Source organism: Felis catus, chromosome F1, assembly GCF_018350175.1.
Source record: "Felis catus isolate Fca126 chromosome F1, F.catus_Fca126_mat1.0, whole genome shotgun sequence".
NCBI lineage: Eukaryota > Metazoa > Chordata > Mammalia > Carnivora > Felidae > Felis > Felis catus.
The window spans coordinates 30,147,385-30,159,782 of NC_058384.1; the positions used below are offsets into that span (position 1 = coordinate 30,147,385).

General features: G+C 42.6%; 1 protein-coding gene across 11 annotated transcripts in view; it reads right to left on the reverse strand.

The window, feature by feature from the left end:
* Window positions 1–12,398, reverse strand: part of RPS6KC1 (ribosomal protein S6 kinase C1) — a 347,664-nt gene that overhangs the window by 120,169 nt on the left and 215,097 nt on the right. For 9 of the 11 annotated variants that reach the window (XM_045048948.1, XM_045048949.1, XM_023247764.2 and 6 more), the window contains one exon: window positions 5,191–5,263. The exons of the other annotated variants lie outside the window; for them this stretch is intronic. In XM_045048948.1, coding sequence (XP_044904883.1) covers window positions 5,191–5,263 — 73 coding nt within the window. The remainder of the gene's footprint in view (window positions 1–5,190; window positions 5,264–12,398) is intronic. 11 annotated transcript variants of the gene reach the window in all.

The window sequence follows — 12,398 nt, forward strand, 5'->3', positions numbered from 1 at the left end:
GTCAGTTAGGCTTCTGACTCGTAGTTTCAGCTCAGGTCATGATCTCCTGTTTCATGGGTTAGAGTTGTTGTTAGGCTCTGTCTGCACTGGCAGTGCGGAGCCTGCTTGGGATTCCCTTTCTCTCCCTCTCTTTCTGCCCCTCCCCTGATTATTCTCTCTTTCTCTCTCTCTCTCTCTCTCTCTCTCTCTCTCTCTCTCTCTCAAAATAAATAAACTTTAAAAAAAAGAATTATTTAGCATTTGTTAATGGCATTAGTTTTCTAATTGTACTTGCCAACAAACAAAAGTGATACAAGTGCCTGATGAATAACTGAAAACCCACAATGAATACAGAACTTCTAATCTGATGTGGAAAGGCAGATAATAAACATATAAATATATAGGCCAGGTCTTGATCATTTTTCTTATTAAGAAAAATTTTAGTAGGAAGGGATGATAAGGTGAAGTGCTCTTTTAAATAGGTTCTTGGGATGTGCGAAAGGAACGGAAAGGGAATATCTCTGGGACAGCCTTCCAGGCAGCAGGAGGGAGTAAAACCTGGAGCAGGGAGGGGCGCCTGGGTGGCTCAGTTGGTTAAGCTTCAGCTCTGACGTCAGCTCAGGTCATGATCTTGAGCCCCGCATCAGCACTCGGTGCTGACAGCTCAGAACCTGGAGGCTGCTTGGGATTCTGTGTCTCCCCCCCCCCCCCCGCCCCGCTGCTCCCCCACTCATTCTTTCTCTCTCTCTCTAAAAAATAAATAAATAATTTTTTTAATTAAAAAAAAAAAAAGTCCTGGAGCAGAGGGCTTTCATAGGGATTTGAAGAACTCCCAGGAGTCCTGGGAGCACAGTGCAGGAGGAGAGGTACCAGGAGCAAGACTTGGCTGGGCCTGACAATCTCAGGGAGGCTTTGGGATTTTATCCTGATGGGGAAGAGAAGCCTCTGGAAGGTTTGAGAGAGGAGGGATAAGGCTGGGAAGAGGTGAGAGGGGCAGCCCAGCGAGAGAGCTATTGCAACAATCCGTGGGAGGGAAAGGGGAGCTGGGGGCAAGGGGATGCCAAGGAGCTGTCGGATTATTCTGGGACCATTTGGAAGAGGGGCCAATTGGATTTGCTCATGGGTGGGACGTGGGGAGTCAAACTCTCGCGGGAGTGACTGGAAGAACTGGTGAAGTAGGCGGGTCCAAGTTTGGCCTGCTCATCACCTGTAGTGGGCCTTTGCCCTCCTTCACCTCTCTGGCTTCTCATCTCTAAGGTGATGGACTAAAGAATTCTGAAGTTCCTACATACTTGATGTTTTTCACTTCATTTTTGGCATGAATTAAGAGTATAAAGCAGATCATTTTCTAAGTACTCAGGTATTACATCAGTGTTCTTAGGGTTCATGTAATCCTCTTTTCAAAGACCTATATTGTCATCATCCATTTCAATTGTCTCTTCTTCAATTTTTAATTAATTCAGCTATGTCTGATGTCCATTGCCAAAGGCTTTGGGACTTTGAGGACTAGAGGAGTCCTCCGTATCACTACCAACTTCAGGAAAACTTGGATCTTCTGCAAGATTTCCAATTTCATTTTGCAGTCTGTTTATATTTTATTTGATTTTGTGTTGTCAAATGTTTCCCATACCCTGAAATTAGAGAAGGACTGAAAGCCAAAAATGTTAAATATATTGACCCAATGGGCAGGGTTAAACTCCAGGGTTAAACAGGGAAGGGTGTCTGAGTGGAGACTGACTTCATAAGTGGTCCCATTATTACCGAGGTTTTTCTTGTTAGAATGACTTTTCCTTCCATATGCAACCAGACTCAGAAAATGAATCCTCAGAGACCAAAAGGATCCCTACACCAATGAAACAGCTTCAAAATGTTTCTCATAATGGGTCTGAAATGTCTGCTACCAGATAGGCCTCAGTTCCTATCTGTTTTATATATCATTATAATCATGAGTACTAAATATTCAGTGGATCCTAACAGAGAAAATATTTGGGAAAACCTGTTCCTACGTTTATCATATTTTTTATACAGACATAGAGATAGTGAAGAAGAAAAATGTGGAACAACATATCTCCTGTTTTTCTTTAGAAGTAAATTCCTTTCTATTCATTCTTTTTTAATTTTGGCGATAGCCCGATGTCATGACACAGCCTGCTACCACTCCGTGCTTGACTTGCTGCCCACAGCAAACCATGAGGAGGTCCCCAGCCCGTGCTGGGCTCTCAGGGATGAGAGAGGTTGGAGGAGCCAAGAGAAGCATGCTGATGAGAACAAAGGGTGACAAGAGACCAGTGAAGTGACTGAGCTGGTCCTGCTGAGGCTCTCTTTGTGTCATTTACCATTTCACTTGAGTTTCATGGTACAGATTCTATGGAGAAGCCATCCCAGAGCCCTGGCCAAGAATGAGCCTCAGTTAGGGATCCTGCTGGTCTTTATAACACTTCTTTTTTTTTTTTTTTCCAATTTTTTTTTTAATGTTTATTTATGAGAGAGAGACAGAGTGTGAGCAGAGGGGCAGAGAGAGAGGGAGACCCAGAATCCAAAGCAGGCTCCAAGCTCTGAGCTGTTAGCACAGAGCTTGACATGGGGCTCAACTCATGAACCGTGAGACCATGACCTGAGCCGAGTCGGACACTGAACGTACTGAGCCACCGAGGTGCCCCTCTTTATAGCACTTCTGATGAAGCAATTAAAAAGGAAAAGTGGCATTCCTCCTGCTCCGTCCTGGGTGGACTTAAAAAGATATAGAGGAACGGGAGGAGGGGAATTAATAGCATTCCCATTTACTAGTTTAAGCTTTTTAAGAAGATAGAGAATTTGGTGTATAGGAGGAAAAATCTGGGACCTAATAAGAATAAGCAAAGTCTGGGGCGCCTGGGTGGCGCAGTCGGTTAAGCGTCCGACTTCAGCCAGGTCACGATCTCGCGGCCCGTGAGTTCGAGCCCCGCGTCAGGCTCTGGGCTGATGGCTCAGAGCCTGGAGCCTGTTTCCGATTCTGTGTCTCCCTCTCTCTCTGCCCCTCCCCCGTTCATGCTCTGTCCCAAAAATAAATAAATGTTGAAAAAAAAATTTAAAGAATAAGCAAAGTCTTACAGCAGTCAGAGGAATGAGCTAGGGGAAGAGAAACAAAGGAGGAGATGGTACCCCAATAACACCTTTAGTTTCCTTGAAAACACAAGTTCTGGGGATGACTCATATGGTAAGTACTGCAGGACTCATCGAGACTAGAGGGGAAAACAATTCAAAACCTACATCCTTCTTATGAGAGTGCATGTGAAAGATAGCCAGTTAGCAATTATTTCTATTGCTTGAATTAATCTGGCACTAATTAAACAGTCACATTAGGTCAGAGACGGAAATAGAAACTAATGTGCCCCCACTCCCGTGCCCACCGCACCCACGCATGCCTACCTGCACAGGCACACAGGCACACAGGCGAGTATCCCCTGATAGACATCACTAAATGATATTGATAATATGAGTTCCACGTGAGCTGCAAGCATCAGCACTTGGTACAGTGCCTACTGCATCGTATGTGCTTTGTCAGTATCTGTTGAATGAATGAATCACTGCACTGTCCCCCACTGAGCCTGGATGCTTCCTTAGAGTCTTGCTCAACATGGTGTTGAGTTCCAGTTTACTACCAACTAAGTGGCTGTGGCACACAAGTGGAAACCTACTTGCCATCCCTTCATGATTAGCTAAATCATAACACCCTCCTCCCTTCAAGTATTGGGAAACACAGGTAGATTCCTGGGGTACCTTGAGCTCCGTCACGACACCCAGATGAATTTGATGGAGTTATTTTCCCATGAGGCTACAGCTTCACATACTTGCAAAACCACAAATTCTGCTTGAAATATAAAGCCTATAATGGATGCTCTCCTAAGTCACTATTTATTGGTGCTGCTTGCACGTATTTAATAATGATATTTTTCTCTAATTACTGTGTTTGGAGTATATTTTAAGGATTTTTTTTTTTTTTTTTTTTTTTTTTGGTAATTCAGGTAGACATCATAATCCTTACCATTATTTCCGGTTATGTTTCCTTCCGGGGCGTATAGATGATCGCATTTTCCTGACCCCAGGCAATTAGGTAAGGTAATGTGCTTAGTTTTGACCCAAAGGTCGTAACTGTATGTCACTTCCGTGCTTAAGCATTAGGAGACAATGCTCAGTTTTCTGTACATCCATCACCTGCCTTGGCCATCCCGAAATCATGTCTCAGGATCAAGGTGCTGCGAAATTCAAGCAGGCTGGATCATGGAGCCCCGCCCCACTGGATGAGTGAGTGATACACTTGACTATGTAAAAGCACTAAGATTTTGCTGCTGTTTGTTACTACAGCATTGCCTAGCTTATCCTACTACAACAATGAATGTAGTCTGCCGGCTCTGATGGAATACCTGGACCCCAGCTTCAGCCCGGTGCAATTTAGGAGTAGCAACCAGATTCTCTGAAGTTCTCAGGGTCTAAACAGTTCATGGAAGAGCAAAGCAGCTGGTAGAGAAAAGAGGTGGGATGGAGAGGGTACGGGACTCAGGAGAGAGCAGCTGGTAGGGACAAAGATGGACACAGGAATCCAGTAACAGGAAATGTGTGGTAATACATCTGTCCTTACCTAAGACATCAGATACCGGCTAAGGGAACCCCTAGCCATCACTTCTAACTCTTTTTCACTCCCCTCCTCTGTTCTGAAATCTTCCTCAAGCTCAGCCATGTGTGCCACTTCCCTTCCACTAAGTTAAGCTAAGAAGAACACTCAACTGATTGGAGCTGGGGTTTCTGACACTGCGTTCTTCAAAAACCTAGTTCCATAGAAAAATGGAACCTTAATCCAGATACTAGTTTGACAAGTATATAGCAAGAATCTTAAACTTAATCCTGACTTGATCCGGTAATAAGTGAATTTCCGACTGTTTCCTAAGACAAGTTCCAGGAGAAGTTGCATTACCAGTAACAGCAAAAACCTGAAAATAGCCTAAATGATCAGCAAAAGAGGAATCGCTAAAAACAAACAAAGGTACATCCATGTAATACAATATTATGTGTAAAGCAAAATGGTGCTTTCGAAGAATGTTTAGTGGGATGTGGAAATATGATATAATGTTAGCTGAATGAAAAGATACAGTTTTCTATATAGAATAATCTCAAACTTTACATAACAATATATAAATGCATAAAGCCCAGAGGGAAATATACCAAAAATGTTACCAGTGATCATCTCTGAGTGATGGGTTTTCGTAATTTTTCTTTCTTCTTTGAAGGTGTCTACATTTTTCAAGTCCTGTTTAATGAAAGTTGTTATTTTAAACAAAATAAATCTGGGGCACCTGGGTGGCTCAGTCAGTTGAGCGGCCGACTTTGGCCCAGGTCATGATCCCTCATCTCGTGAGTTCAAGCCTTGTGTCAGGCTCTGTGCTGACAGCTCAGAGTCCGGAGCCTGCTTCGGATTCTGTGTCTTCCTCTCTCTCTGCCCTTCCCCCACTCTCACTCTGTCTCTCTCGGTCTCTCTCAAAAGTAAACAAACATTAAACAAAGTAAATCTGTATCAGGACCCCAGTGATTTTAATTATTCCAAGGTATGTTCTGGGGTGAGGAAAGCTTTGGCCCAACCATCTGTACCCTCTGAATGCAATCCTAGATAATGGCCACTGATGTTCAATCTGATGGCTCTGTTGAAGGCATGTTTTAATTTTATATTTTTCAGTTGATATATTACTAAGTAAGTAAAATACCACTCTACCACTATTCAGAGTCTTCTTCAATTATTTATAAAATTTTGTTAATAAAAGACTATCTTCAAGTTAGCCAATCTGAAATCCAGGGATTCTTACAATAAATCAGCATGGCTGGCAGCAGGATGCTGGATTCTCCATGCTTTTGAGACACCGCCCCTCTGTTTGGTCAGGGGAAACACAGACAGAGTGGGGGTCATGTTTGGGGAAGAGCCATGCCCCACACTCCAGTTCTAGGGCAGCCTCTTGCACCACAGGCTCCAGGGCCCAGGCATCCAAGCAGGCACAAAACCCGTTCTCATGTCCAAGTGACCTGAAAGCTGGAGGGGTCTGGGAAGGCGTCAAGTTCCCAAGATTGCTTTAGAAATGGGGGAGATCTCAAAGGTCAGTTTTGGTCTGGAAAATCCTAAAATGAATCTTGAGGGGAACATGAGCTGTTGCTACTGGCGCTTCCAAAGAGGTTAAAGCTCCCAGGCACAAAGCAAGGACTTCTTTCCCATCTCCACTTCCCATCCTGGAATTGTTTTGGAGCTCCTCACAGAGAGACCCTCTATTCGTGCTGCAGGCTGGCTTGCTAAAGATCAGTCAGTCAGCTAGTACTTGTTAAACAAACAGCATGTGCCGAACACTGCATGGCACCACCAAAGTGCTGAAGCATATAACCAAGTGCTTCCCAAACTGACATGTGCATGCACATCACCTGGGGATCTTGCTAAAATTACAAATTCTCTTCCAGTAGATCTTGGCTGAGTCTGAGACTCTAACAACCTTCCAGGCAATGTTGATACTTCTAGTACTTGGACAATATTTTAAGTATCAAAGGTCCAGTGGGCAAAATACATGCAAAAACATAAGCTACTATTATTAGATATTTACCATGGGCCAAGTGCTATGAAAAGCATATTACATGAGTTTTGTCCCTGGGTTTCTCCCAGCCTTGATCTTAGCAACAGGTGTTTGGAGGGACACTGAAGCTACTGAGAAAGATAGATGGTCAAACCTGTGCCCACATGTGGATGGGCCACAGTTAGTTGGCATGCCAATCTCCCACCACACTCCAACCCTGCCTTTGGCACCAATATGAAGAAGATATGATCCAGTCACCTCAGGAGCTGATGCTTAACCCACAGGGACACCACAATAAGAATATAAGTGTTACAAATGGGACTTTAGACTGCATCACATCTTTGGTCCCTCCTTAACCCTGAGGTTCTAGGAACCTATGAACACAACAGATGTAGAAACCTATAAATGGCTATTAGCCAACTTCTGGCCAAACAAAAATACCATAAGAGCACACACAGGCAGAGCATGTTACTCCTAAGCAAGGTTTATAGTGAAATTAAACACCTTTCACATTAGAGGCTTTCTTCTACTATCTGTTCACATAAAAAGTGAAGTGCTCAGAAGTCAGTTGGAAGCTCTGCATGTGGGGATAAGGCTTATCTATTGGCAGAATCTCAGGCTTTCCCCAGATCTACTGAAACAGAATTGCCATTTTTAACAAACTCCCCAGATAACGTGCATACATAGCAGCTTGAGAGGCACTGAACCACGTGCCTTTTCCGTCCTGTTTACCACTGCATCCCCATGACAATGTGTGGTATCTACTAGCTGCTCAGTAGCTAGTATTTATTGCCTGGTCATTATATTGACTGTATTTTATAATTAAATTACATGATAAATTTTAATTTTAAAAATGCCACCATTATTGAGCCCAACAGCTCAAAGTTCTAAGGCAGCAACCAGCCCAGACATTGATTCTGGTGGCACTTTCATGTCAGGACATGGGGGCTTTCCTTCCTTAAGTCAATCTCTGCTTCCTGATAAAACCTTGCTAAAATAATATGCAAAGGAACATACAAAGGACAAAGAAAACAGGAAAGGAGAAGACAGCACACAATGGATATCTCCAAATACCGTGGAGATGGAAAGTGGAGGCATGAATGAAAACTGGCTTAGCAGAATGGAAAAATATGAAACGTACAGCATGTACAGACAATGCCCCTGACATGGGATTGCTTCACAGTAGAGGAGCATGAGAAGCTCAGTAAACTTTCCTCAGGAGGCCGGGGCAGGGCGGGGGGGGGGGGGGGATGGAGCTGGAAGACAACAAGTGGTTGCTCCCAACCCTACTTGTGGCAGCCAGACACTACTCCTTCCCAACCCAGCAAGCCCTGGGAAGTGTATATAATTAGATCAGAGTAGCTCTGATAGAGAAACCAAGAAAAAGAGAGAGTAGAGGTGAGATGCTTTACTGAAATGATGGCATTAGGTGAACATTAACACCACTCCTGCTTCCTCCACTGCCTCCAGAATACTGACACCCAGGGTTATATACCTTAAGAAGATTGATTCTTCTCTGAAGAATCTAACCTACCAGAGACAGACAACAGGTCTTGACCTATGATGCATCCCCAGTAAGATGACCTGGCCCCATAGATCACCATTCATTGAAGTCTACCAATAGATAAGCCTTGCCCCCCACACAGAGCTTGCCATGTGCCTCTGAAAGCTTCAGTTTTAGTAAGTAAGCATTATAGGAAAGTCTTCACGAAACACAAAAACCAAAGCAAATAAACTAAGAAAAACTTGGAAGGTAAGGCCGACTGTATTTTCCAAAAATAACCACGATATTTCTGCTTCCACATTTTCTTTAAAACTTTACCCCTTCTTGGGGCACCTAGGTGGCTCAGTCAGTTGAGCGACCAACTTCAGCTTAGGTCATGATCTCTTGGTTTGTGAGTTCAAGCCCCGCATCGGGCTCTGCGCTGACAGCTCAGAGCCTGGAACCCGTTTGGGATTCTGTGTCTCCCTCTATCTCTCTCTCTTCCCCGCTCAAGCTATGTCTCTCTTTCTTTCAAAAAATAAACAAATATTTTTTTAAAAGTTTTGGGTGCTTGGGTGGCTCAGTCAGTTAAGTGTCCGACTTCGGCTCAGGTCATGATCTCACGGTTTGTGGATTCAAGCCCCATGTCGGGCTCTGTGCTGACAGCTCAGAGCCTGGAGCCTGCTTTGGATTCTATGTCTCCCTCTCTCTCTGCCCCTCCCCCACTTGTGCTCGCTCTCTCTCTCTCTCTCTCTCTCTCTCTCTCAAAAAAAATGTAAAAAAAAAATTTAAACAAAAAAAAACCTTTATCCCTTCTTTCATTGAAAGGTAGGTTTATGTTGAATCTGGGTGTTATGTTGAATCTCTGTTAGTGCAACTAACAGAGTTGCACTGTCCAGAATGGGAGCCAGTAGCCAATAGGCACATGTAGCTATTGAGCACTTCATGTGGCTATTGCAACTGAAGAACTGAAATAATAATTCAATTCTAAACAATTAAATTTTAAAAGCCTAACCAGTATAAAATATTTTCCACTGATTTGTTTTGATAAGACTGTATTTCACACTTAAAGTATTAAAATGGCAACATCTGGTATAAAAAAAATTGGCATCTAAATTGTGATGTGTTGTAAGCATAACATATAAACTCAATTTCAAAGACAGTATGAAAACAAAATGTCAAAAATCTTATTAATATTTTCATATTGGTTACATATTACAATGATCCTTTAATATGTTATGTTAAATAAAGATCTTAAATTGATTTCACCTGTTTCTTTTTAATTTTGAAATGCGGCTACTAAAGAAAGCCTAAAATCAAACATGTGACTCACATGACATTTAAACTGGACAGCACTGCAACAGATAGAGGGGAAATGACACTATGTGACTTTTGAGACTAGGTACTAAAAAGGATGGAGCTTCCAGTCAGCTCTTACTCTCTACGGAGAGACTTAGGAACCCTGAATCATCACACAGAACTCTGATATTCCTTAAGTTTCCCCGCTGGAAGGTATGCATGTTGCTAGAAAAAGATGCCCCCACTGTTTGAATCTTCCCAACCAAGACAACTGACATGTGACTATTCCAGCCCTAGACTATTCCAGCCCTAGACTATTCCAGCCCTTTAGACTATTCCAGCCCTAGCTGACATAGGATGGGCCAAAGATGAGCTGTGCCTGTTAAGTTCTGCTCAAACTGAAGACTCATGAGCAAAATTAATGTGCTATGATAAACCACTAAGATTTGGGGGGAGGGGGATTTTACTACACAGCACTAACAACGGGAACAGAGGGAATCATGCTAGAACAGGCAAAACAAACACAAAAACCCAAAACTATAATTCCTCTCTCCTTAGAACGGTAAGTATATATAAATATATCATTCATAAAATAATAGGATGCTATAAACTATGTATACCCAAAGAACAAGAAAGAATCTTGAAAATTCAAAAGAAGATGACTGAAAGAAAACTCAATAGAAAAACTAGGAGATTAAGTTGAAGAAACTTCCAAGAAATAATAAAAAGAAAATAGAAGATATACAATAAAAAAAAAATCAAAAAAGAGGGGCCAAGATGGCGGAACAGCATGGAAGATTTTTTTTTAAGTCTCTCATACCTGAAACACAGCCAGATCAACACTTAAACCATCCTGCACACCTAGAAAACTGATTTGATGATTAACACAACAATCTGCACAACCTGAACCAGAGAACTCAGCAGGTACAGGGTGCTGAGAGGGGAACTGGGGGAGAGAGAAGCCACAGAGGGCAGGGAGTTGTTTTTGCTTGCAGAGAGAGGATGGAGACAAGAGGGAGAGTATGAAAAGCATCCCCCCACCCTCACCCAAAAGCAGCTGGAGAGAAAAGAAAGAGCATGCAAGGGACTGAACAAAAAAGGGAGAACAGAGAAAGGAGAAGGCTTAACTTCCATTAAGACTCTATAAACAGGGGGAGCACAGAGTCTGAAACTCCGCAGCTCAATACCTGGTGGTGCTTTGGTGAGAAGGGCAAATCCCCAGGAGCAGAGAGTAAGGTCCCTGGAGTCCTTGGGCCACAAAGGAAGAGGCAGTTCCACTGCTGAGAGGCCATTTGGTAGAGGCTGTGTGGCCACCCCACAGGCAAAGGTCCCAGCAGACCCTGGAGAACAACCACTGGTTGCTGGTGCTGGAATAGGACGTTAAGTGAGAAGACTGATGCCAGATGTGTGCTGTGATTTTTCCATAATCCTTGAAATGCTGCTGCCACATGATTGCGTGAACTTTTTCTGGGACAGGTTGGCACCCAGCTGCAGTCTCTGGACATCAGCAGCACCATGGCCTCCCAAATGTTCCTTGGGGTGGGCCAGCACCTGGCAATTGCTCGGTGAGACCCTCCCCCAGAAGGTGTGAATGGGTCAAAGCCTCAGTCCCTCAGAAGTGAGGGGTTGGGAAACACAGCCACATTTGAGATAAAACCCAGGAGGGAGGTGCCATTGGGCAACCTGATGGCTTGGTCACAGACAGTGTAAAAGCAGGGAGTGGATGGAAGCTGGAGACAAAGGAGGAGTGTGAGATTGCTGGTTGGGGAGAGTACAGAGTTCTGATGCTAGAGACTGGGTAGCTGGGTGATGCCATTTTCACCCCTCCTGCTTATGTGCACCTACAGGCACCACAACAACCCACCCCAGTAAGCTAAGCAGCGCCATCTAGTGGAGAACAGAGCCGTTACACTAAGCCCTGCCCAACTGGGCCAACCTCGCATGTCAGGAACAACAAAATTCTCTCTGCCTTCTTAGTTTATGGACTATAAAGTGCTTCATAGTTCAACTTCCAGGGGACACTGATGTAATTTCAATTGTACTTCAGTCTGTTTGCTGGCCCATCTATTCAATTTTTTTTTCTTTTCTTATACTTGAATACATAAAGAGAAAAAAATTATTTTTTTCCACTTCTATTAAAAAATTTTTTCTACTAATTTTTTAACTTTTTTAAACTTTTCACATGCTATTTTTTTTACTTCCATAATTCCATTTTATTCTATTTCATTGTATTCATTTTTTCAAATTTTCAAACATTTTCCTTTTTTTCTTTTCTTATCTTTCCCTTTTTTCTCTGAACTATCAAGCTCCTTTCAACAACCAGAACAAAACACATCTATGATCTATCATCCTTTATTTAATTTTTTGTGTGTTGTTTTTAATTTTTGAATTTTAATTTTTTACCTTATTAATTCCTTTTCTTCCTTCAAATTGATGAAACAAAGGAATTCACCCCAAAAGAAAAAACAGGAATAAATGTCAGCCAGGGACTTAATCAACACAGATACAAGCAAGATGTCTGAACCAGAAATTAGAATCACGATAACAAGAATACTAGCTGGAGTCAAAAATAGATTAGAATCCCTTTCTGAAGATATAAAAACTAGTCAGGATGAAATAAAAAATGCTATAACTGAGCTGCGATCTTAAATGGATGCCACAGCAGGAAGGATGGATGAGGCAGAGCAGCAAATCAGTGAGATACAGGACAAACTTATGGAGAATAATGAAGAAGAAAAAAAGAGGGAGACTAAAGCAAAAGAGCATGATTTAAGAATTAGAGAAATCAGTGACTCATTAAAAAGGAACAACATCAGAATCACAGGGAGCCCAGAAAATGAAGAGAGAGAAAAAGGGGTAGAAGGGCTATGTGAGCAAATCATAGCAGAAAACTTTCCTAACCTGGGAAAAGACACAGACATCAAAATCCAGGAAGCACAGAGGCCTCCCATTAGATTCAACAAAAACCAACCATCAACAAGCATATCATAGTCAAATTTACAAAATACTCAGTCAAGAAAAGAATCATGAAATCAGTAAGGGAAAAAAAAGTCCTT